This window comes from Cheilinus undulatus, linkage group 1 (genome assembly GCF_018320785.1).
Source record: "Cheilinus undulatus linkage group 1, ASM1832078v1, whole genome shotgun sequence".
NCBI classification, from domain to species: Eukaryota; Metazoa; Chordata; class Actinopteri; order Labriformes; family Labridae; genus Cheilinus; species Cheilinus undulatus.
In genome coordinates, this window is record NC_054865.1 from 14,882,417 (window position 1) to 14,907,237 (window position 24,821).

Consider the following 24,821-nt stretch of genomic DNA (forward strand, 5'->3'; position numbering starts at 1 on the left):
TATCATTTTTTTCCAGAAACGAAAAAGAAAAAGAAAATGGCTCAGTGTTTTGAAGTGAATTTCTGGCATCTCATCATGTTACACTTACTTCTCCACTCCATCCTCCACATATTTACTCCTGTACAAGCCATGCAGGTCATCCGCCAGCTCCCCTACAAATTCAGTATAAAGGGAATATGTCGCTCCAACTGTGAGTGCCTGTTGCAGCTGCAGAACCAGAAACTCTGTCTCTACAACGAGCCAGGACTTCAGAATAGCAGGTGCAGAGTTTTCAGTCAGGCTAGTTAACTTAGCAAGGTTCCCATCGAAGCTGGTGAGGTTCAGCTTATTGGAGTGGATGATGATGAGATTTGTTTCCTTCACACAGTTGAAGTGCACGGTTGAATGTCCTGTAAAGATGTACATGCTGTTGTCATCAGGCATCAGCCGGGGCCACAGGGTCACATCGTAGGACACAGGACTGAGGGAGTCTGGGAGTCTGTACTGGTCCCAGGCCTCCTTCTTTGCTGGGACGGTGGGAAATGGGAGGATGATGCCGGCTGCTTCATCACCAGTTGCGCCTTGGTTCCTGGACGGAGGTATAGTTGTAACCACAGCAATGGAGGCCAACAAGACCAGCCCCAGGCCAACGGTTTTGGTGATGTAGTAGACCATGTCTGATCGAGATGGTTAGAAGACTCTGAGGGGTGACAGTTTGTGTTTGTGTGGCTCTGCAGGTCTCTTCCCAGTTAGGTTAATGGTTGAACTCCTGACTTGGCAAAAACATTACACCTGAGAAAAGAAAACACACTGGTTATTTGGTCTGTAAAGCAGCTGTCCAGTAATAGTACATAATATACATGATGTAAAAAGTGGCAATAACATGATAAATCTTGCTCAAATCCTACCAAGAATGTTCATCTAATTTACATTCCAAAATATCTGAACTTCTTTTGGTCATACTCTCTTAACAAGTCCAGATAAAAATCTTAATTTAAGACATAAGCAAAAACATTACGGCTTTAACTGCTTGTATTTAGTAGAAATATCCACTGATCTGGCAAGCAAAAACGTTATCTTATTTCAAGAAGCATAAGAAAAATGTATCATCAGATAAATCACCCATTGAAGGTAACTTAGGCCTTATTTTCTGCTTTTAATATAAATAAATGTTTATCTGGCTGAGCAGAATTTTTGCAGTGATTTTCATCTGAACCGTGTGCAACAAAATAATCTCACATTTCAGATAATCATCGTCATTTTAAATACAACTAACCCAAATCCCTTTTTGGTCATTTGTCATTCAGCTCTGTGCATCATGCACCAGCAGAACACAAACATGTTGAACCCTCACTGTAATTCCAAAAAAAGTTGGGACCATGTGTAAAATGTGACTAAAACAGAAAACAGTGCTTTACAAATCTTTTAAAACCTATATTCAGATTATGCAGAACAAAGTGACAATATCAAATGTTGAAAATGATACTTTAGCATTTTGTGTAAATGTTCGGAATTTGATGCCTGCAACACATTCCAAAAGAGTTGGGACAAGGGCAAGGAAAGACTGGGGAAGTTCTGAAAACTCTGGAATATTCCACAGGTAATAGTGCTATTAGTTGGTATAAAAACAGCACTCCTGAAAGGCTCAGTTGTTCACGATCAATGATGATGTGAGGATTTCCACTTTGTAAAATAATGTGTAGGCAAATACAACACTTCAAGAACCCTCCCCAAACTGTAACGGCAAAGAATTTAGAGATTTCACTATCTACAGTCCATAATACCATCAGAAGATTCAGATAGTCAGGAGAAATCTCTGTATATAAGAGGCAAGGCTGAAAAACCATCACTGAATTCTTATGACGAGAAACCTGGCAGCATCCTGTGATTTTTTTGGAACATGCTGAAGGCATCAAATTCAGAATGTGTTTGTATTAATGAATTTATCTGTAGCACTTTATATTAGTGTGTTGCAATTACCTAGTAATTTCGTAATTATCTAGTAATTTCTCAAGAGTAAGGTTTAATTAGTTAAGCTGACATTTTACCAACTCAGTAAAATTAAGGAGGTATTTACCCAGTAGTAATGTTGTCATTATCAAGTAATACCTCATGATATCATAGCAGTTTTTTGGTAACTAGGTGGTATTTTACTCTCAACCTGACCTTATTAAAGTATACTTCTAACAGTTAAACACTAAAAGCTATAGAAAACACACACACCTGTGCCTGATGAAGACAGGAAACTCTTGTTGAAACGTTGCAACAAAAGGCCACATGTTAGAGAGAAGAATAAAAACAAATATGTTTTTTTAATAAAAGATATCACTTGAAAGAGATACCAAAACTAAAGAACTATGAATTTAAGCTAAAGCCTACAGTGGCTTAATTTTTTGAATGCCCGCTCTTTTTGCTGGCACCATGTAGTTAAGCAAGAGGATAAATTTGTCCCTAAAACAAGACAAAATCTGTCTTTCTTTCATTTCAATTTGTAAGAAGACAAAATTCTTTCTAATTTAAATCAAATTTTTGGTGGGCAGAAGGGTCATGCATACACTTCTCCTAACCCTAACCATTATCCTAACTCACTGATCATCAACTGGAGGCCCAGGGGCCACAGCTACTCATAAATCCATTCTTGAAATAAGTAGCATTTTAACAGTTCGGGCCATTGGGGGTTGAAGTTGATTTTTCACTGCCTGAGAATTAAAACAAAACATCTGTTCCTTATTTTGTTTTTCACCAGTGAGGATGCAGCAAATAAGCATCAAACTACATGGCGACCCCAGAAATATCTCAAACGCCCCTAGTGGCTTGCTGCAGTATAGGGATTTAAATGTTTTTTAATTTAGTTCATTTAACACACCAGCCCTCATACTGTTTGCATAGACATAAGGTTACCCTTGTTAAAATGTAGTTGATGACCCCTGCCCTAACCATGACCACCTTAAGTTTGAGGAGTTACTAGATAATTACCACAAGCACATGACAGTTTTCTTCTAAATTCCAGGAATGTAAAATATATGCAGGATAAATATCTCTGCATTTAACAACTGAAATCAAATGAGTTCATGATTGCTTTTAATGTCTCAAATTCTCTTTCAGTCTAAGTTAATTAAAAGCCAAACAACACAGAATCACTTTTCCTCCAGCAGGATGAGAGAGCGGGGTAATCCTGTGAGGGGGGGATGTTTATCTTTAGGGTTAAAAATCACATCATTTCACAGAGTAAAAAAATAATAAAAGTCTTGACCTCCTCGGTGTCATGTTGTCATTCCAACAGACTCTCTCCCTCCAGCAAATATTGTTTATTTTGATTGGTTTAACTCTGTCTAGCTGTCGGCACAGGAAAACAATCATAGGAGCAGGGTTAACTAAAATAGTGTCAATATGACAGTAATTCAAACTTAAGAAATGTTTCAATTTATATTATAATGTTTAATAGCATGAGCTGTACATTAAATTTCAAAGGTCTTTCACAGTTTCTCAACATCTCGACAGTCTATAAAACTAGAGTTGTTTCATTAGTCAAGGCCAGTCCATTTATACTACCTTTAAGGTCTGTAATGCCACAGCCGTCACCAGTCAGAATCATAGATGGTGGAGAGTACTGGTCAAAGCCTTAGAGACATTGGCCATATGGTGACTGAAGAAGGCTTTTGAAGCTAATTAGTGGTGTCCAGGTATTGAAAATGCTGTCAGACTAACAAAGAAACAGACAAAGAGATGGAACTGAGAAAGGTGACTACCTGAGGTTACTCTAAATCTCTTGTAAGATATTTGAGAAAAAAATCATGTTTACTGCATAAGTAAGCCAGGGCTTTGACATATTTACCAGCCGTCTGTTCACTGCTGTTACTCATTCTGTTTAATTCATCTCTAATCTTTCACTTTGGCCATTCTAACTGAATTTCCTCCTGAGGGTCATGAAAGTTCATCTTATCAGGAGAACTTGAAGGTAAAATCCTGACCTACACCTACTTTGGCATTATCACTCTACCTGCACATGAACTTGTGTCTTACACAGTCAGCTCTGTTGTGTTTGCTCAACACATGCTGTACAGATACTGTAATCCTGTAGAGCTGTGAGAAAGGCTTCGCCCTCTTCCTGATTCTTTTTTGCATGTTTGTCACACTTAAAGCTTTCATCAAGCACATATTCAGCAAAAGTAACTTGAGAAAAGACAAAATGTAGTGTATAAATGATGATCTCATTTATGAAGGGAGAAAAACATCCAAATCTATCTGGCCCTGTGTTAAAAAAAAGTAGTTGCCCCCCACACCTAATAACTAGTTGTGCCACCCTTGGCGGCAACAACTGCAAGCAAGCTTTTGTGATAACTGGCAATGAGTCTTTCACATAGCCGTGGAGGAATTTTTGTCCATTCTTCTTTGCCACAGCCACATTGAAGAGTTTACCAGCATGAACAGCCTGTTTAAGGTCACGCCACAGTATCTCAATCAGATTTAAGTCTAGACCTTGACTAAGCCACTCCAAAAACTTCATTTTTAAGCCATTCAGAGGTTGACTTGCTGGTGTGTTTTAGATCATCGTCCTCTTATATAACCCAAATGCTCTTGAGCTTGGGGTCATGAACTGATGTCTGGACATTTGTCTTCTGGTAGATAGCAGAATTCATGGTTCCATCAATCACAGCAAATGGTCCAGGTCCTGAAGCAGCACAGCAGCCCCACACCATCACACTACCACCACCATGTTTGACTATTGGCATGATGTTCTTTTTATTAAATGCTGTCAGTCTTACTCCAAATGTAATGTGACACGCACCTAAAAAAAAGTTCAACTTTTGTCCTGTCAGTCCACAGAATGTTTTCCCAAAAGTCTCGAGGATCATCATGACGTTTTTTTCTTTTCTTTTTTCGGCGAATGAGAGACAAGTCTTTATGTTCTTTTTGGTCAGCAGTAGTTTTGACCTTAGAACTCTCCCATGGTTGCCATTTTTGTTCAGTCTCTTTCTTATTCTTGAATCATGAACACTGACCTTAACTGAGTCAGGTGAGGCCTGCGGGTCTTTAGATACTGTTCTGGGTCCTTTGAGACATCCTGGATGTGATGTTGATGTGCTCTTGGAGTAATTTTATGTTGGCCAGCCACTGCTGGGAAGGTTCAGGTTAGCGCTGTTGCCTCACAGCAAAAAGGTCCCTGGTTCGCTTCCCGGTCAGGGCCTTTCTGTGCAGAGTTTGTATGTTCTCCATATGCACGTGTGGGTTCTCTCCAGGTATTTCAGCCAAAACAACCAAAAACATACTCATTAGGTGACTCTAAAATTAGCCATAGGTGTGAATGTGAGTGTGCCTGGGTGTCTTTCTCTCTATGTCAGCCTCGCGATTGACTGGCGACCAGTCCAGGGTGTATCCCGCCTCTTGCCCAATGACAGCCGGGATAGGCTCCAGCCCCCCTGCGACCCCAAACAGGATGAACCGTATAGAAAATGGATGGATGAATGGATGGCTATTACCATGGTTGGCTGGAGTCCCAGCTTCATTAAATGGCTTTGTAAATGATAAAAAAAATATTTTAAAAACTGAGATAAGAATAAGACAGGAGACTTGGATGGCTTACGTTGAGATGTTCACTCGTCTTGGCCAAGGAGAAAAGGTGACATCAGCAAGTTGTGAGGTTTAGGCAAGATTTCTGACAGCCTCAAGTAGTTTACCCTCTTCTGCTTTTAGGGCAACCTTAACCTTAATAGTAACTCAAAATATGATTAAACAGACTCCACTGATAGACGTCGAGTGTTATGTGGTTCTGGAGTCAGACTGTCTCTGTGAAGGTTCACCATCACATGCTGTAAAGAAATAGCCTTGAGGAACAAACAGCCTCTTATCCAAATCAAACTTGTGAGTTTAGACTATCAACCCAGGAAGAGAGGAGAGACTTGCTCCCCACTCCTGACCTTACAGTTTGACCTTACAGCCTTAGAGTAACTTAACCATCTTCAGAATATCTGAGGAAACACAGAAATATTAGAAATATTGTAAATTTCCATAACAGAACCCTCCTTTTCAATCAGATCAACACTACCTTACCACTCTACATCTTAATTTAAATACAGTCAAGCAAAACCTGAAGGCTTCAAAATCTGTATTCAGACCATACCGAGACAAATACAAAGAATCTTCATCTTCATTGAATAACGAGAATATCTCCATGACTGAGACATCAGCTAATCTTTTCAAGCCACCTCTTTCTTTGTTGGAATTTTGTTCATTCTCTTTAAATGGTGTCACATTTGTAAGGTAGGATTGTATGATTGAAGTCTGAAGAAACAAGACATATTGGCAATTTAACAATTTACTCATTTAAAAAATGGGCTCCTCAATAGTGTGTTGAAGCAGCATACATAGGCACAACAGCCTGGCACCTCCTCCTCATGCTGGTCACTAACTGGTCACGCACTGCTGTGGGATGGCATCCCATTCTTCAACCAGCATTTGTCACAAGTCAGCCAATGTGGTTGTGTTGGTCACTCTGGCACCAACAGCACGCCCAAGCTGGTCCCACAAGTGTTCAATGGGGTTGAGGTCAGGACTTCTGGCAGGCCATTCCATCCTCTCCACTCCTAAGTTCTGAAGATAGTCTCTGATAAACTCCGCTCTGTGGGGTCAAGCGTTGCAGCAACCAGCACAGTATTCTCCATGTCTTCTCCACGCTTTGAAGCCATATTCAAACTGCCATAGTCCAGCAGAATCTGGACTCATAGCTGATAATATCAGATGCCAATCAGACACCACCTGGAGGCACCAAAAGCTCAAAACAAGAGTCAGTAGCAACAGCAAAATAAGCTGTTTGCCACTGGCAGAGAAGGTTTGACATATTTTTCATGGGTGCAACCCACATACTCAGCTCTTCATCTCATCCCACAAATGCATGTTCCTTACAAATGTGGCACAATTTAAAAGGGACATAAACAAGCCAACGGTATAAGATTTATTACCAAGAAGCATTGTTCCGAAAAAATAATCTACCTTACATTTTGTGCTAAGCTTATTTAAATCAAAGTCTAACTGCTTAGCTGCTAACTGCTGACCTTGACTGGGGAAATATTGAAAGGTGGAAAGAACACTTTGAGGAACTCCTGAAACCATCTATCAGAGGAGGCAGAGCCTGATGAAGAGAGGAAGACTCATCTATATCCTTATCCAAGGTTGCTGAGGTCGTCAAAAAAACTCCTCAGCGGCAGGGTGCCAGGCATAGATGAGATTTGCCTTTAGATGGTGAAGACTCTGGATGTTATTGGGCTGTCATGACTGACATGCCTTTTCAATGTCACATGGAAGACTGGGACAGTACATGTGGAGTGGCAGACAGGGGTGGTGGTTCCAATTTTTAGAAAGGGGAACCAGAGGGTGTGCTCCAATAATAGGGATATCACACTAGTCAGCCTCCTGGAAAAAGTTTACTCTAAGGTGCTGGAAAGGAGGCTCCAGCTGATTGTCGTACCTCGGTTACAGGACGAACAATGCGGATTCGCACCATTTAGTACTATTATTACGTGTCAGGTCTCTTGTTTTGACTGGAAGTAGCAAAATCTCACTGAGAGAAGGAAACAGACTCAACTTTTTGCAATGCAAACCTTAAATCAAAACAAGCATTACACTTAACACCAGCAACATTTACCTGCCAAGTACACATCAACATCTTATATCAAGATATTACAAGCAAAAAATAAGACTTTGGTCTGCTTTTAATGATCAAAAATAGCTGCCAATAAGGTGAGCAAACTTGACCTCTCAAGTGTGCTGAACTTAGATGCATCTACATTAGTTAGAACATATTTCAGGACACTCAACAAGCACAATTTTCTTGCCTCACTGTCAGATATTCTTAGGTTATCTCAAACAATGTGGGCCTTATTTTATGCCTAATTCATTGTGAAATAAGGTGTTGTTCTGGACATGTCTCGTTAATGTGGCTTACAATAAATGTAATAAGATATTTTTTAACAATAAATTTAACAAATATACAAGTGCAAATTGAGGTTTTTAAGTACGTTCACTGATTTTATGGAATTACATTGCTTTTATGTTGCAGCCATACAACAGTCAAGTCAGAAAGGTATTTTGCAGACTGATCCTGAGAAATCTTCAGAGAAAAAGCATCAGCTCAACATTGTTTCAGATTCCAAACAAGCAAACTCACAGGATATTACAGAGCCTTTACTATTCGGGAAACACAACCAGCAACAAAAGGGATGACATGGCAAACAGCAGGTGAATTAACATGTCAAAAAAGAAAAACAGTACATACCAAAGTCCGTGTAGCTAGGTGTCCACTAGAAGCTCTGATTTAAGCCAACGTGAGACAGAGAAGTTGAGCTGAAATGATCCTGGCTGATGTGTGTCAGAGTCTGCATCTGTGAGGGTGGAGGTGGTGAGAGCGACTATACGTTTTTCTGCAGGGAGGGAACAAATTCCCAATTCCCAAAAAGAAAACTAAATATATTGGAAGGGGGAGCTGAAGGAATGTGGCTGTATCAACAAAAGTGTTAACTCATCGTGGTTGAAAACACTGCGTATGATCCTCAGAGGTGCAGTGTTCAGACCAGTTTGGCCACAGTGGAGTGATTCGACATACCTGATGACATATAAAAACAAACTCCAAAATGCTGTGATGAATCATAGCACAACAAAGCACAGGCACAGGGATTCATAATTACATTTCTTTAATATATTTACCAAGGAATGTTTTTAACACAAGAGTAGGGCATAAAAGATCTGATCCTTAAAGCAAAAATATTACACAAACAGTTTATACAAACACATAAATATCCAAAAAAGGTCTTTGTCTGCTGTTTTCACTGAACAGATGTTGGCAAATCCTACCACAGCACATTAAAACTTGGCTTTAACAGTATTCACATTTGCTGCACTGAGCACAATCAGAGAACAATAATGTTATTCACAAAACACAAGGATGTTGGACTTCATTACAGAGAAGGAAAACAAGAGCCAAGAGCAGGGGAGTTTCATCCCTGTGTGTATGAACACACACTTGGAAAAGAAGATAAAGATGTGTTTTGAGTAATTACAGTTAACGCGGACCAGTGATGAATGTGTGAGATTTGGAAGCGTTTGCCAGAATTTACAAACAGATCTAGCACAGATGATTTTTCCTTTGGTTAGAACTGGAGAAATAAAATACAGCATGAAATATGCAGATATCAATATTACTCTTGATGCTAGAATCAAACTTTTCCAGTATAGTCCAAATCCTTTATCTGGAGTTATCTGGAACTTGAATTTAATAGGACACAATAATAAGACGTCTTTTCTTCCATTCAGAGGGGAGATGAAGCTGCTGTGATTCCATGATACATTTATAAAAACAGTTTTCTTTTATTACCAGCAGAGCTGGGTGGAGGGGGTCTCCATCAGTAGTACAATGGCCCTGCAGAGCTCAGCTGCATGGCTCCTCAGAACGGGGAGAGGCTCGGCACTTTGATATTGATGTCTCCAATGTTGATGTTGCGCGGAATCTCGGGAAGGTTCATGTTTTTCACGGCGGAGACGGCGCGAGCAGGTGCAGCCGACAGACCTCCCTGACATACAAAAATAAACATAGAAAATACCTTTAAAATGCTGTGGAATCCATTTATGTTTGTAGCAAGCATTTACATGTTTTTATAAAAGAAGAAACTTTGCAGATGGTGTCACACAGCAGCAGAGAACTCCCAATGGAGGGCAAGAAGGGACTTCTACAAAGAGAAATGCTACCAAAAAGGTCATGTTTTGAGTGCCAAAATAAAAACATACTTAATACTTTTTTGTTCTGAAAGTTGTGAAATACTAAGACAAAAAAAGAGTTGGAAAATGTCTAAGTCTGAAGTTTGGACGAGAGCTGTCAAAATGCTTGTGTATGGTCCACAAAGTTGTCTGGTTTGGTTCAGTACAAATTTGCCACGCTCTAGCTGATCTTGCCTAATCTTGCTGATGTCCATCCATATGATATTGCATAATCATAGCAGGGGATCTGCATACAGTGCCTATGAAAAGTATTAATTCCCCTGGATTTTTTACCACTTTATTGATTTTATAAATCAATCATGGTCAAAATATTTAGCCTTTTTTGCCAGAGAAGGAAAAAAAAACACTTTAGTGTCAAAGTGAAGACAAATTTCTACAAAGTCAATTAAATAAGAATATATAATGTTTAATGAGTGAGTGCATAAATATTCATCCTCCATTCATCCTCTATTCTTCTTTGCAAAACTTCTCTAGCTGTCAGGTTGCATGGGGCTTGGTTGTTAACAGCCCATTTCAAGTCCAGCCACAAATTCACTATTGGATTGAGGTCTGGGCTTTGACTCAGCCACTCCAGAACCTTTACCTTGTTGTCTTTAAACCATTTTTGTGTCACTTTAAGTGTATGCATCAGGTCATTGTCTTTCTGCAAAATAAATCTTCTCCCAAGCTGTAGTTCTCTTGCAGACTGAATAAGATAGTCCTCCAGGATATACATATATTTTGCCGTTCTCATTTTACCTTCTAACTCTACAAGCCTTCCAGGGCCAGCTGCCTAGAAGCATCCCCACAGCATGATGCTGGCCAGGAAGCACCATTTGGTCTCAGCAAATCAACAAACTTTCTTCCACTTGACCATGCAATCTCCCACATGGCTTTTGGTGAACTCTGGTTGAGATTTAATCTGCGTTTTCTTTAACAGTGGCTTTTCTCTGCCACCCTCCCATAAAACTTTGACTGGTGGAGGACCTGAGCAACAGTTGTTGTATGCAGCGTCTCTCCCATCTCAGCTGCTGAAGCTTGTGACTCCTTCAGAGTAGTCATAGGTGTCTTGACGGTCTCCTTCACTAATCTCCATCCCCTAATTTATACTTTTCAATAACCTTTTCTCTGAGCTGCTTGGAGTGTTCTTTTGTCTTCATGATGAAATGGTAACCAGGAATACTAATTAACCACCAACTGGACCTTCCAGACACAGTTGTCACTACAATCACTTGAGATATTTTCAATAAACTCAAATCCCCATTTAACCTATTGTCAAACAACTAGCACCAATTTGATGGCCCTCTGTAAAATAAGGTCAGTCACTATGAAAGAAGGTGAATATTAATTCAGTCACTTAATCTATATGACATGTTTTTGTTTAATTGATATTTTGTGGATTTTTTTTTTCACTTTGAATTGAAAGAGTTTTGGGGATTTTTTTTGTCAAAAGGCAGATCATACTGGTCATAACTGATTTTAAAATCTCTAAAAAGAGAAAACATCCAAGGGGGTGAATACTTTTTTATAGGCACTGTATGTGAAGGGTTATTATTGATGAAACAGTCTATCTCAGCATCATCCTCCAGTGCAGGAGTAAATAAAATGTAGAAAAATGTAGAAATGATGGCACAAGTAGCTTTATTTTTACCATGAGACATCACAACTAGTAAATTGGTACATTTACAAGAGGGACACGATTGTGGGTGTCTTTTGTGTGTGTGGGTGCTTTTCTACTTTATTTGTTAAGAAGAAATGTTCTGAAAATATACTTAGATGCCTGTAAATATATTTGGTAGGCCAATCCAAGTATAGTCTATGTGTGGGAAACACTTAAATTTAGATGTCAGCCTATTCTGATAGATGTTTGTATATTTCTTCCTTGTAATTCTTTGTGTGTTCAAAAGAGCTATGCGGTTGAAACTACTCAAATTGTTGTTACTGGTTCCTTCTATATTGTCACTGGAATATGTCTTAAAAAACTGAGTATGTCTTAAAAAACTGTATGTTGTTTATCAGAGAAAGCGTCAATCTACCAAACTGTCATCATTGCATTTATGATTTTACCATTGAAACAAAATCAGTTTTTCCAATAGGTCCAATAAAAGCATCTGCTTTAAAAGCATTTTTAAACAGAATTGGCAAGCGGCCTCTAAAATCCTCCTGAGTTGTCTTTCTGTACATGTGCCTCACAGTGGGAGAATTTCTTTGTCATATGGGAGGTCATGAGGCAAGACATGATGGACAAGGAACGAAGTGGAAGTGGTGGGCAAAGAACAGTTTCTGCCATAGAATGTCAAAATTAGAATATTTGCCTTTATATCAATGTGTTGTGTATTTTTTATTTTTTACTTTATTTTTGGGCTTTTCATGCCTTTATTACATAGAGGAGGACAGTGCATAGAGTCAGAAACGGGAGAGAGAGTGGGGAGAGACATGTGGTAAAGGGCCACAGGCCGGATTCAAACCCCGGCCAGCGCCTTTGACTGCTAGGCTATCTGTGCACCCCAATGTGTTGTGTATTTTTACGTAATCACAGTATCAAGAAAAAAGAAGAGATAAACATAATAGAGAACAGAAAATGTATGGAAGCAGTTTCCCTACATGCATTTTTACCACACTGGTTGACATTCCCAATAATATCTATACAGGTTAAAAACATCAACCTTTTTGAAATATCACCTACTGCATCCTCACTTCAGCTAACCTTGACTTAAAGCAACAATTGCAGCAGAGAAAGTCTGTGTTAAATCTGGGTAAAAAAATGTTTGCATTACACATGCAGCTCATCACAAAAACTTCAGCAACTATTAAGGAGTTTACTTTTCCATCTGCATTCACCTCCTCATAAATGCGGATCTTTCCAGTGACTTTGATATTTTAGTTTAGCTGTGGGAACTTTCCAGGAGCAAGTTAAGGTACAGAGGAAAAACTGTACAATAAGATTGTAATATGAATGCTTCAGTGTTAACCTCACGGGCAGAATGGACTGCCATTTATTTTTTATTTTTTCAGTAATGACAAGGAGGGTTCATTTTTGCCCTAGCCAGTCAGTAGAAAGTGGCAGACTTTGATCGATAATATTGTGTTTTCTTAAATCTGTTATTTCTTCTTCCATCCACTGTTCCTTAAAGCTGATGTGATTCTTAATATTGCATGTGTAGGACTACAGGGTCAGACAAACAGACAAAAACCTAGATGTAGTCACAGCAACATTACAAACTGGTTTTTGAAGCCCACTGATGGTGGTTGCTAAATGGAAATGCAAACTAAAACGAACTTTCAATCAACCTTGTAAAAGGGCCAAGAGACAGAGGTGATGGAGACACAAAGACACAACACGTCCTATAATGCTAAATGAAAAGACACAGCAGTGGAAATATCCCCCCAAAAATACATGTTTAAGCATCTGAGTGAGAACACCAACCCACAGGGAGTTTAACTTTATCAATTTTTAAGAGGTCATTACTCCACTGTGTATTTACATAGGATATATTTGATTTTTGAATAATAAAGCTATAAGAAATATAAACATGGTGTGGAACAGAAACTGACCTCTGACTTCTCCATGCGGTTCTGCACCTCGACCTGGGCAACAATTTCATTCATGTTGGTCTCCAGCACCATTCCTCCCATCACCACCTCCTGCAAGATATAATGGACCTGTGGACAGAAATAACACCGCAGTGAATTGACCGATTCATATCCTTATTCTAAGCATATTAAGAATACACAAGATAAATTATTCAATATAACAAATAGCAAATATAAAAAGTGAGCTTTAAGAATACTACTGACTGTAGGAATGCAAGATATTGGTATCTGCAGACATTAGATACAAAGTTAACTATCAGTGGTTGTGGGTATTAAAATTTATGCCAGTATTTCCTACCATTATGAAGTCATGTGCAAACGTTTTAGGGATGTAAGGCGCTCAGTGTTGATTGGCCACTAATTGTGTGACATTAAGTCAGTCAGTGTTGTGGGCAGAACGTTAGGAGACTGTAGAGAGAAAAAAATGGAGGGGAAGACACACCCTGAAGTGGAGCCAAAGTAGTGCACCTTTGAATTTATTGATTTGATCAATTATCAGTAAAATGAAAGCAGATACTTGGCTAAATGCCAAATATTGGCATCACTAATCATCCAGGCTAATAACAGGTCTACCCCTAGTTGAAGCTCTCAAAGAGGCACTAGGCTCCAATGCACTCTTACTGTTTAACATTTTACTTACAGTGTAAATATAATCCAGAGGACTGTTTTAGTTTTTCATTCGTGAATGTCTGTTTTTGAAAAAGATTGCATCTATCATTTACAGAAGAATAAAATCATGTTTTCCTTGTTTTGTGTCCATTTCTAAAAGAAACTGACTCTCACGATTAGTGTAAAGGAGTCATTTCCAGTAGAGGAGAGGTTTGTTGTTCTTAACAATGAAATAAAACAACATGTATACAGTGCTGTGAAAAAGTATTTGCCTCCTTTCTGATTCCTGATTTTTTTTGCATATTTATTACACTTAAATGTTTCGGCTCCTTAAACCAATTTTAATATCTCACAAAGACAACCCAAGTAAATGAGGTTTATAAATGATGATTTTATTTATAAGGGGGAAAAAATACAAACCTATCTAGCCCTATGTAAGAAAGTAATTGCTGCCTGAACCTAATAAAGCAGCAAAGCAGCCCCAGACCATCACGCTGCTACCACCATGTTTGACTGTTGGCGTGATGTTCTTTTTATCAAATGCTGTGTTATTTTTACTCCAGATGTAACGGGCCACACACCTTCCAAAAAGTTAAACTTTTGTCTCGTCACTCCACAGAATATTTCTCTAAAAGTCTTGAGGATCATCAAGATGTTTCAAGGCAAAATTTGAGACAGCCTTTGTGTTCTTTTTGTCAGCAGTGGTTTTCACCTTGGAACTCTCCCATGATGTCATTTTTGCCCAGTGTCTTTATTATGGTTGAGTCATGAACTCTGACCTTAACTGAGCCCAGTGAGGCCTGCAGTTCTTTGGATGTGGCTCTGGGTTCTTTTGTAACCTCCTGGATGGGTCGTTGTTGCACTCTTCGAGTAATTTTGGTTGGCCAACTATTCCTGGGAAGGTTCACCACTGTTCCCAGTTTTCTCCATTTTTGGATAATGGCTCTGACCGTGGTTTGCTGGCATCCCAAAGCCTTGGAAATGGCTTTGTAACCTTTTCCAGACTGATAAATTTCAATCACTTTGTTTCTCATTTGTTCTTAAATTTCTTTGGATCGTGCAATGATGCATTTCTTTATGAGATCTTGTAGCCAACTTCACTTTGTCTGACAGCTTCTATTTAAGTGATTTCTTGATTCAACCAGTCTAGCAGTAATCAGGCCTGGATGTGGCCAGTGAAATTGAACTCAGCTTTCCAAAAACTGTGGTTAATCAAAGTTAACTCATGAGGAGGGCAATTACTTTTTCACACAGGAACAGATAGGTTTGGATTTTATTCCCCCTTCATAAATAAAATCATCATTTAGAAACTGCATTTTGTATTTACTTGGGTTGTCTTTGTGAGATATTAAAATTGGTTTGATGATCCATGAAACATTTAAGTATGATAAAGTGCAAATTCACAGCACTGTATGTATCAGAATTGATAACAGTGTCAGCTGAAGAGGGTTTGGAAATATCAGTATATCCAATGTATGTAAAAATCCAATATAGTGCATCCCTACATAGCTGCCATATTCAACATAAAACAGTAAGTACATGTTTCAAATAGAGCTCAGGAAAGTTGACAATGACTGACTTTCATCACCTCTCTACTTTTCAACAACCAAAACACAGTAACATAACACATTATGGAGCATTACCCCTGAGAACATAAATGCATTAATAAATCTATACGGCTATGAAAAACTTCACTCAGTAATATGCAATAGTAAACTGTGAAGTCAGATGTAGAACTCAGAATTAAAACCTTAGTGCAGGGTCTTAAATGCAACCATATGTCACTGATGAATGCTGCAAATTGTTTGGTAATTTACAACCCATCCTTTCTGGGAAACTCAGCTTAAACTTGTTTTCATAGAAAGTGGTACAAGAGGGATGGCTGCTCTGTAACAGAGCAGTAAAAATCATGCACGCCAGGGAATGGCTTCAATTTTCTTTCTCAAGTTTAGTTTTGGGAATTTCTGCTGGCAAGAAATGTTTCTGGGAAAAAGAGAACATCTTTTGTTTCAAACTTACTTTGTAGTTATGGATAACATTAGGGAAAAATGTTCAAAGCTGTACCAGGTTCAGTATTTCATAAAGCTCTATTCTGTCTATGAAGACACATTTACTACACTTGTATATTTTTAACAAGTCACATGAGGTAAAGCACATTAAAAATCTGGGTATGTCAATGACAGACTGGTAATATATCTGTTATTATAACCCTGTATGTGTAAAAACAGTCTGAGACTGCTGTGCAGGTCAGTGACGTACAGCCAGAAGAGCCTTCTGGGAGTTATAGGTTTACTCTATTCAATACTCCCAGGTTTCGTCTTGGCACATTCCTAAGGCCAAACCCCACTGCACCACATGATGTCCATTTCCTGCTGGGAAAATTCAATCAAGATGGCTGTGGATGTGTCTGATTAGTTTCCATCAACACTTCTAGTCCAACTCTAGAGAGAAAAGGAGAGCCTTGTCATAGCTGGAACAATACAGACTTCAACTTTAAAATGAGCGGGCACAGAGTCTTCAAGCATGACAAAAAACAAACATGACAAAAGCAAAACTGTTCTAAAAAGAAACCTTGAAATTTTTGTTTTTCTTTTAATTCTTCTGTTATTTAGAAATGAGTCCCCAAAACACTGACAAATCTCCCTCCTTATTTATTCTATGTTATTAAATACCTACACACTGCCTCAATTGCATAAATATTGCAGCAGTTGCACTTCCTCTACTCTCTGCCTACTTTCTCAAGAGACAACATGCAATGTTTGGATCTTTATGTGATGCTTGAAGGACAGTATTGTCAAACACTTTGTAAATATTGTTTGTTCCTTGTAGGCCTGCAGTCAACCAAAGAAAAACTTGGTTGTGCAAAGTTACACCCACACACCAACCGATTATGAGAGCATGGGAAAAACCTTCTCTTTATCTTGAGATCAGTTTAATCCAAGTCAAGTTACTCATTGCATCCTACTGGTATCGGAAATGATCTTAAAAATTAACACAAGTTCTATGAGGGATATTTAATTATTTTTATCTTTACTAAAACAACAGCTGACCCAGAGACAATCAGCATGCACCCACCTTAGATTGTATCATTTCCGTGATCAGGACATGATAACTATTTAGCAGCATATCCTTATATGGCTGTTTGTATCAAAACACTAACACTGATGTGTACATTTTAATGAGATGATAAAGAGACTTGATTCTTTTATTTGCTGACGGTTGAATTAAACAGGCCACGGAGGTTGAGATTCTAACAGAGGGCAGCAGAGAGAATCTCAGCGCCACTTCAATACAAACATCCTGCATCGCTGTGTTGAGTTGAAGATGGGTTGTTTCCAAGTTATTAACAGCTTAACCGCTGTAAAACAATCAGAAAATAACATATTCTGCATCACTTTGTGTGCCTCTCTAAATGTATTGCTCTTTTCTCTCTCCTGCTGAGCCTCTGTTATTCAGTCCTTACTCAGATGCATGTGTGCGTGCAACCAATCGACCTGCAGGATCTTGGACAGATGGGAGTACACCAACCAACCGATTGACTGGAAAGGGGCCAGCTCTGGTTAAATGTTTTGTTCCATTTTGCTTAAGCAACAATAATTGTTACCATTCTTGCTGATAGAGCATCTTAAAAGAATGGAAGGATGTGAGAAAAAAAGACAACCTATATTGCTAAACTCCTATTTCATAGTAAAAGCAAGGGCCTGATGATGTTGACTGTGCATTAAAGGCTCATTTATGCTCTATGTAGAAATACTGCCACCAATCATGGGGCGGTGTTGAGCAATGCGGCAGTTAAAGTTTAAGCCAGCTTAGCAAAACACACTGAAGAAGAAAGATTGGGGGAAAAAGGCGGTACTTGATCGAGTTTTCTGAACAAGTATCAATGAATAATGAGTGAGTTGTTAGTAAATACAAACATATCAATGATGATAGCTTACTGAGGCACAAAGAGAGTCAGCTACAAGTGCATAGCTTCAGTCTATGGGACGGCTAGAGCAGCACTGAAGTAGCTTTGTAAGGGACAAGGACCTGTAGTAGAATCGTTTTTCAATGTCAACTGCAGCATAACAGACGTATATTAGTAAGAGGGCAATGACAGTTGAAAAATTCAAAACACTTGGATCTATTTTCATGGGAGTGAGGAGCATCAATGAGCCTTTAGGCTGCCAAAATATTTGATCTTTTTCAACACCATATGTTTTAAAACAAGATAATCTCTGTAATATTAATATTATATCATTATTATAATCATTATGATCAGTAAAATTAAAACATACTGCAACTTGTAATAAAAAAAATCTTCAAAAATAAGTCCAAGAGAGACAGCCCTGTCTTGACTGTACAACTATGTTGCAGATGCATCGAGGGCCTGTGGCCTTTTTACAGTGTAGTGTTGATATCAACAATGAAAGTCATTATTAAGAAGTCCTCTTGCATGCCCAAATTTAAACCAGACTAAATCTAGAAGTTAAAATTACATCTGAAAAGAGTTTTCTGTTTTGTGCTCTGTATGGAGCTAAAATGAGACAACAGCTCAGTTTGTTTTTACTATAATACGAGAAATACTACTTATAATGTAGGTATATTAATATAGTTGTTATTGCTCATACTATAAACATTTTTCGTCTTTTGTGATTATCCCAGGCCTAATCCAATGGGGCAACTGGAATGGTTAAGAATCTTGAAGACGTTTCACCTCTCCTCCAAAAGGGTTCTGAAGAAGTCCTTGGATCATGACCATGACCAGAATCAATGTTTTTGCAATCGTTAACTGCATGCTTATTTAATATTGTTATTACAGTGTGCATCTCTCTGTCTGTCCCTGTTTGGTTGTCTCACCTCTCTCTATTCCACTTTCCTCCATCTCAGTTCTCTTGCCACATCAGAAAGTTGCTCACCATCAAATCCGGTTCTGCTCAAGTCTTCTATCTGATGATAGAAAGTTGTTAATTTGCTAATTTTGCCAAGAGCTTGCTCACTAAATAAATGCTGGGTCTCTCAAAATAATTAAACTAGGACTCCAGTCTTCAGCAAAACCTTTGTAAAAATTTCTTGGGATAACTCCTGTTATGATTTGGTGCACCAATTCATATTAGCTCTTTGTGTGCCTTTGAGTTCATCAAAGTGGCAGTAGAAACATGTAGAGAGACCATTTTATAAAAAAAACTTCTCTTGTTCATTCTCACCTTGTCCATGTGGAAGATGAGGTCCAGCTCACAGACATTTTCGAAGCATTTATCCAACGTTTCCACAAACACCTACAGTAGAGAGGATGTGAAAAGTCAGACATGTCACACCACAGATAAATATCTGTATGTAGTACAGTGGTGATTTACTCATCAGTTTAAATAAAAGAATTCAGAATCAAACCAACCATGACTGCACAGATAGAATGGAATCATACATGTTTTGTTGTGTTTATCGAACAAATTTGTCTTAAAAAGTGGCATACTTGTGTTTCTTACTCTCCTGATTTTCTAGTACAAAGAAATTCACCTTGAGTGTTGGTGGCAAAACAAAAGGTTGCACCCTGTGTAGAGATCATAGTTATCAATGAGAAGGCAAGTCCAACCCATTTCTCCCATATCATTCCCCACTGACTCTCTCTACCTGCTGTCCAAAGTCATCAACTTTCCTGTCACAGTAAATCATTTGTTATGTTGCAGCTTGATGCTACAGTCAAAAAAATTCATTTTCTATTCTCATTAATCAACACTTAGTGACCGTCATGGCAAAGTGAAAACATTATAACAAAGCCCACTTGGAGTTTGCACAAAATTATGTGAAAGCCAAGCAGGCTTAAATGTGTTTTGCACTGAGGAGAGGCTTCCATCTAGCCACATCTAGGCTAAATCTCAAGTGTTGTTGTTAAGGGTCTGAATACTTCGGTCATTGTGATATCTTAGATTAGCTTATGTTTGTTTGTTTTTTCTAATAAAACTGCAAGGCTTAAAAAAACACTTTTTTGACTTTGTCACAATGGGGTACTGAGTGTAGGTCAAAGAGATAAAAAAAAATGAATTCAAACAACTTTTGCATCACGCTGCAACATAAAAAATTTATAACATTAAGGGGGTCTGAATAATTTCTGAATGCACTATTTATTAATCCTCTCCAAAACCCCTCTATCATGGCCATCCACAAACATGTCACCTGTTGGGAGAATAAGCAACCCTTCAAAATAAAGCATAAATAAGTAAGAAAAGTAAAAACAATAACTCATACAGCTCAAAAAAATAGAGAGTTGGTGACTGATTTTGGATATAATACCAATACTGACAATATGCAGCCACATAAACTGGAAGATAATCTTCTGAAATAATGCTTGAGTCCTGGTACTTGTTCTTATGTTATTCACTGAAATTATGCTCCCCCTTTGCTGTTCTGTTAATAATTTTGAGATTTTAAGATATTGTACATTCTACTTTGATTAAAACAATTGATATATTTAAAAGCAAAAATAAAGGAATAAATGTTGCTGACAGTGGCAGCCACCACATAGTCAGTGGATTTCAATCTTCACCTGCAATCCTGCTTTTCCTTAGTTTTATCATTGTTCTGTTACAGATGATCAGAAGATGATTACAAGCTGAACTGACCCAGCTGACTCATCTTTTCTTAATCAAAACACAGTTGTTTATGTTATTTAACATTTACAGGCACTGACTGTTTTATTAGTGGACATGTTATGTCATCTGCATGTTTTAGGAGTACAGAAAGATTTCTCCATAAGGGCAATAAACAAATGGAAAACTGGTTTACTGCTCTGATAACAGAGATCATAAAGCACTTCATGTGATCACTCAGATAACTGTGTGTACAGCCTTGAAATGTGATATCAGCGTTTACTCATCCTCATGTTCATAAGTACAGCTTCTTGTCTAGTACAGAAGAGTTTTCAATGAGATCACCCAAAGAGTAAGTTTCATTTCCTACCAACATCAGCGTGAAAAGAAACCCAACAGAAGCATGATTCCTGTTTCCTAAAATAAAATCCAAACAGGCATTGTAATAAAGAGGGGCTTGTTGAATTTCCCTGCGGGGATAAATAATAAAGTTATTGTATTGTATTGTTTGATAGCTAAATTCTAGTGACTGCATATTTATACGGACAGTTTTCTCTGTCTTGTGATGTTGTTCAGAACTGAAGCCAAAATAGCCTGGAACAGTTGCATTTGAGCCAAGACATGCACAGAAGGGAAACTGGCATCTTGCCCTTTATGCCAACCAAAGCAAATATTAACACACCAATAAATTATCAGCAATCGCTCAATGTAGTAAAGTTCACAGCAGAGCAGCGTTAATTTTGGCAGCTGTTTTTAATTTTAGTCTTAGTTTTAGTCTTTAAATGAAATGCATTTTAGTTTTAGTGATACTTTAGTCATTTCTACCCTTTTTAGTTTTAGTCTCGTTTTAGTCGACTAGAACTCAAAACATTCTGGTCTAGTTTTAGTCCATAAAAAGTCCTCACATTTTAGTCTTTATTTTTACTCCAAGCATTTATTTTCTTGCCTAAATCTGGTACCAAATCATGGTAGTGTGTTCTATGCACTCTGCCAGACCTGGGGTCCCATCTTTCTACAGCTGAGGGGCAGAATAGATAGGTTATAGATTTAACCACAGTGAAGAAATATCATGGATTTTTAATGTCTGATGAAAACTACATTACATTTCAGATTAGTTTAAGTCATCTTGATGGAAACTAAAATTACTTATTGTCAGTTTCAGTCATCACAGATCTATTTTTTGTTAGTCTTAGTCTAGTTTTTGTCGTGGGAAAAAAGGCTGTCGACAAACTTTTTTAGTCATAGTTTTAGTTGACGAAATTAACACTGCAGCAGAGCAGATTTTCATGTGGGTTAGAAGCAGACATATATATGAAAAGTTTTTTGACTGTCTTGTTAGTTTTTATTTTGTTTTCTTTCATCCTCTACTATGCTAATTAGTTTGTGAATGCTGTAAGGAGCTTGATATGTCAACAGAGCCACCAATTATGATGTTATGGCTTTATTGATATCTGATAATAAATTCTAACCTTATAGTTTGACTCATGCCCCATTTGTTAACATGGACGAGGTGCTGTTTATGACTTACACTGCAGCAAGTCAGCAAATAATGCTTTTCATTTTTGGCTTCACTCCTAAGCAGATGTTTCTCAGTCCATCTTAATATACATTCTATGCTTAAGGAGGAACAAAGTGTCTACTGTTCAAGTTTAGACAACTGCCAAGGGTTAAATGCAGTAAAAGACGATATTTGATAGGGGAAATAAAATAAATAACAAATGCAACCCCGCGGTTACCTGTGAGTTTTCAAACTGATTTCAAGATCTTATTGCTTGTTTTAGAACCTTCAATAAAATCCCTCATTAAAGTTTTTGATTTATTTTTTTCAAGATCATTTTTAGATTTGTATAATTACTGATTTGGAAGCTAAAAAGACACAGGAAGTGTAGGACATAAGAAAGTGAGGGTAGATACGCATCAAAGTGATAAGGCAGGGAGATGAACCTGCAGCTGAAGGTGATCACTCAGAAAGACTTTGTAATCTGAAATACCTCCACAGCAGAAGAGAGACAATGGATCCCCAGGAGGGGTGGCTTATCTTTAATATATCACCCATCGTTGTGTCTGTAAATCAATTAAATAAACTCTAAGCTGACCTGGATCAGGTCCAGAATGCCAAGCTCACTCTCAGACGAGTCCACACAGAAGACGAAGTAGAGGGTGGCGTAGTGTCTGTAGATCAGTTTGTAGTCTGAGCCGCCAATGAGACTGCAAGAAGAGAAATGAAGTTAACTTATATGAAAAGTAAGGTCTGGCTTTGTGCTGTGGGTAACAGAATTCAGTCTGCTAGTGGTAAGGGATCTGAATGAGTTGACTAAAGAGTATGAAGTGTCTGAGACCAGGCCTATTTTTGCAGGTTTGCCTCCATCTAATGGTGACAGTCATGTCATTACATCAGCACTTAGCCACACTCCCACTTTATTGGTGGGACAAGCTTTACAGGGCTTGGTAAAAAGTTGTACCATAGGATCTAAAATCTTTTGTAATTAGTCAATGTAATTAACGTTACTTTCAGCAGTGGCAGCTTCACTGATTCAGAATATCACTCATCACCAACAAGTAATCTAAGTTTTCTTTCACCCAAATATAAACATTGAACCATTGGCTCGCTGAACATCTTTACTTGCCTTCCACCCTCCAAGAAGTTGCAAACGTTGTCATCTCTTTTAGACACCAAATGGAAAGTCTCTCGAATAATCTGCTGCTGCATGTCCTCTGCCTACAAGAAAACATTTTTTTAAAATCTTCTTCTCCACACAACATTGCACACTTGCCAAGTGTTTGTGGTGTTTAAACAGGAGATGTAACAAGAAAAATCAACAAAAGATATGACTCATATCATGAGACTGGGGTCACACAATACAATTTTGTCACAATTATTTTTTACACATTACCAATTTTTACAAAGAGATTAAAATGATTATTTTCTTTCCCAACTCTCCCCAAAACAATGTGAAAAGGACTACTGTAAAATATAACCAACACTTTCTTTTTTGGGGTTGAAAATTTATATAATAGTAAAATTATTTAAATATGATCTTTATGAGAAGCAACAGATAAATGATAGACAGAAAAAGGAAAGAGTACTGCAATTTATTTTGTCATCAGGTGCTTTAAAATAGCCATATTGTATTTATTTTCAACTGTATTGCAAGCCATTATGGCTAAACAAAAAAAAATCACTCTTATTTCATTGTTTCAGTATGTACTAAACCAAACGTTACTGGAGAAGAGTAAAAATTAATCGATATCTAGATTAAGTTGCAATATTTTCTACTGCAATTTTAAAACTGCAGAAGGTGCAACATTTGTGTAACTTAAAGTGTCAAAATACCAGTAAAAAACTTTTTCAGCAAAGATTTAATGCTCTACACATCATGTAAACATTTAAGGCCAGAATTTTAGCCTGCGATTTAAAGCAGAAGCCAGTGCTTTATGCTAACTAGACCAGTGATGCAGAGGAAAATGAGCAAAAGTAACTACTTTCTCATTTATACGAAGTTAATCCAATGTTATGGGTTGATCTATCCAGGAGTGCATTCAGTAAATATTTAATGAATAGACACGTTTGCCTGAAATTCAGCAGGAACTGAAACTAAAAACTGAGCTAGCCAAACCAATGTATGGGTTTGAGAAGTGACCGTGTTAACTGGCAATTTTCAGCGGAATGCGTCAGTGGTTGCCGTGGTTACAACAGGCGTTTAAAACGTAAAACGTACCAGAACGACTCGTGAATGGCTTATTTTCCTTTAAAGTGTATCTGTATAATATAAGTACATTTTATATCATCATTAACAAAGAACTAGGCGCTTTCGTCAGGACACATCACGCATTCAACATCCGACATCGCTGCGACGAACACAGAATTAGTCAGCTGAGAGACACCAGTTAACACGGTCACAAATTAGAGTAAAACACCTGCTAACTGTGTATATTATAGCAAGCTAACGCCTGATGACGAAATATAATAGTTGTAACTTCACTATTGCCATAACAATCAAACAAAATACATCGATGAAGTAGTTGGAAACACTTACAGTGACTGACAAAGACTAAAAAGTACTTACAGCTATTAAAAAGAGTAACAACGGCAATAGAAAATGCTAATGTTTTTAACATAAAAATCTAAAAATACTTACAAAATACTGATAGAACCTGATCAGCCGCGGCTTCCCATGGTTGTTAAATATCAAAATTGCCTTAATCATGGTTATTCTTTTTTGTTCCCCAAAAACAAATGAATTAAATCTTAAAACAACTAGTATCTTGACTATATTCCGTTAGCTATGACGCTTGCTAAGGGCCCTTAGTATGCCGGATGACTCA

At 37.9% G+C, this 24,821-nt stretch overlaps 2 protein-coding genes across 3 annotated transcripts in view; both read right to left on the reverse strand.

The window, feature by feature from the left end:
- Positions 1-8,532, reverse strand: part of LOC121513625 (aminopeptidase N-like) — a 30,241-nt gene extending 21,709 nt beyond the window's left edge. Inside the window, exons 1-3 of one of the 2 annotated variants that reach the window (XM_041793510.1) lie at positions 8,252-8,532; positions 2,203-2,208; positions 89-771 (exon numbers count right to left, since the gene is read on the reverse strand). In XM_041793510.1, the coding sequence (XP_041649444.1) occupies positions 89-654 (566 nt within the window). In that variant the 5' untranslated portion in view covers positions 655-771; positions 2,203-2,208; positions 8,252-8,532. The remainder of the gene's footprint in view (positions 1-88; positions 772-2,202; positions 2,209-8,251) is intronic. The other variant, XM_041793502.1, reaches the window with a different exon arrangement.
- A 117-nt stretch (positions 8,533-8,649) lies between these two features.
- ap3s2 (adaptor related protein complex 3 subunit sigma 2) lies at positions 8,650-24,821 on the reverse strand. The gene is made up of 6 exons (XM_041793521.1): positions 24,635-24,821; positions 23,123-23,214; positions 22,592-22,703; positions 19,116-19,187; positions 13,282-13,389; positions 8,650-9,542 (listed from the first exon to the last, which is right to left on the reverse strand). Exons 1-6 carry the CDS (start codon positions 24,701-24,703, stop codon positions 9,417-9,419), a joined length of 579 nt encoding a protein of 192 aa, XP_041649455.1. The 5' UTR covers positions 24,704-24,821; the 3' UTR covers positions 8,650-9,416.

Coding starts and splice junctions, on each gene's coding strand:
- ap3s2 (XM_041793521.1), bottom strand. CDS start 24,703: ATGATTAAGGCAATTTTGATATTTAACAACCATGGGAAGCCGCGGCTG. Junction 22,704..23,122: donor AACTTCTTGGAGGGTGGAAG/GCAAGTAAAGAT, acceptor CTCTTCTTGCAG/TCTCATTGGCGGCTCAGACT. Junction 9,543..13,281: donor ACCGCATGGAGAAGTCAGAG/GTCAGTTTCTGT, acceptor TTTGTATGTCAG/GGAGGTCTGTCGGCTGCACC.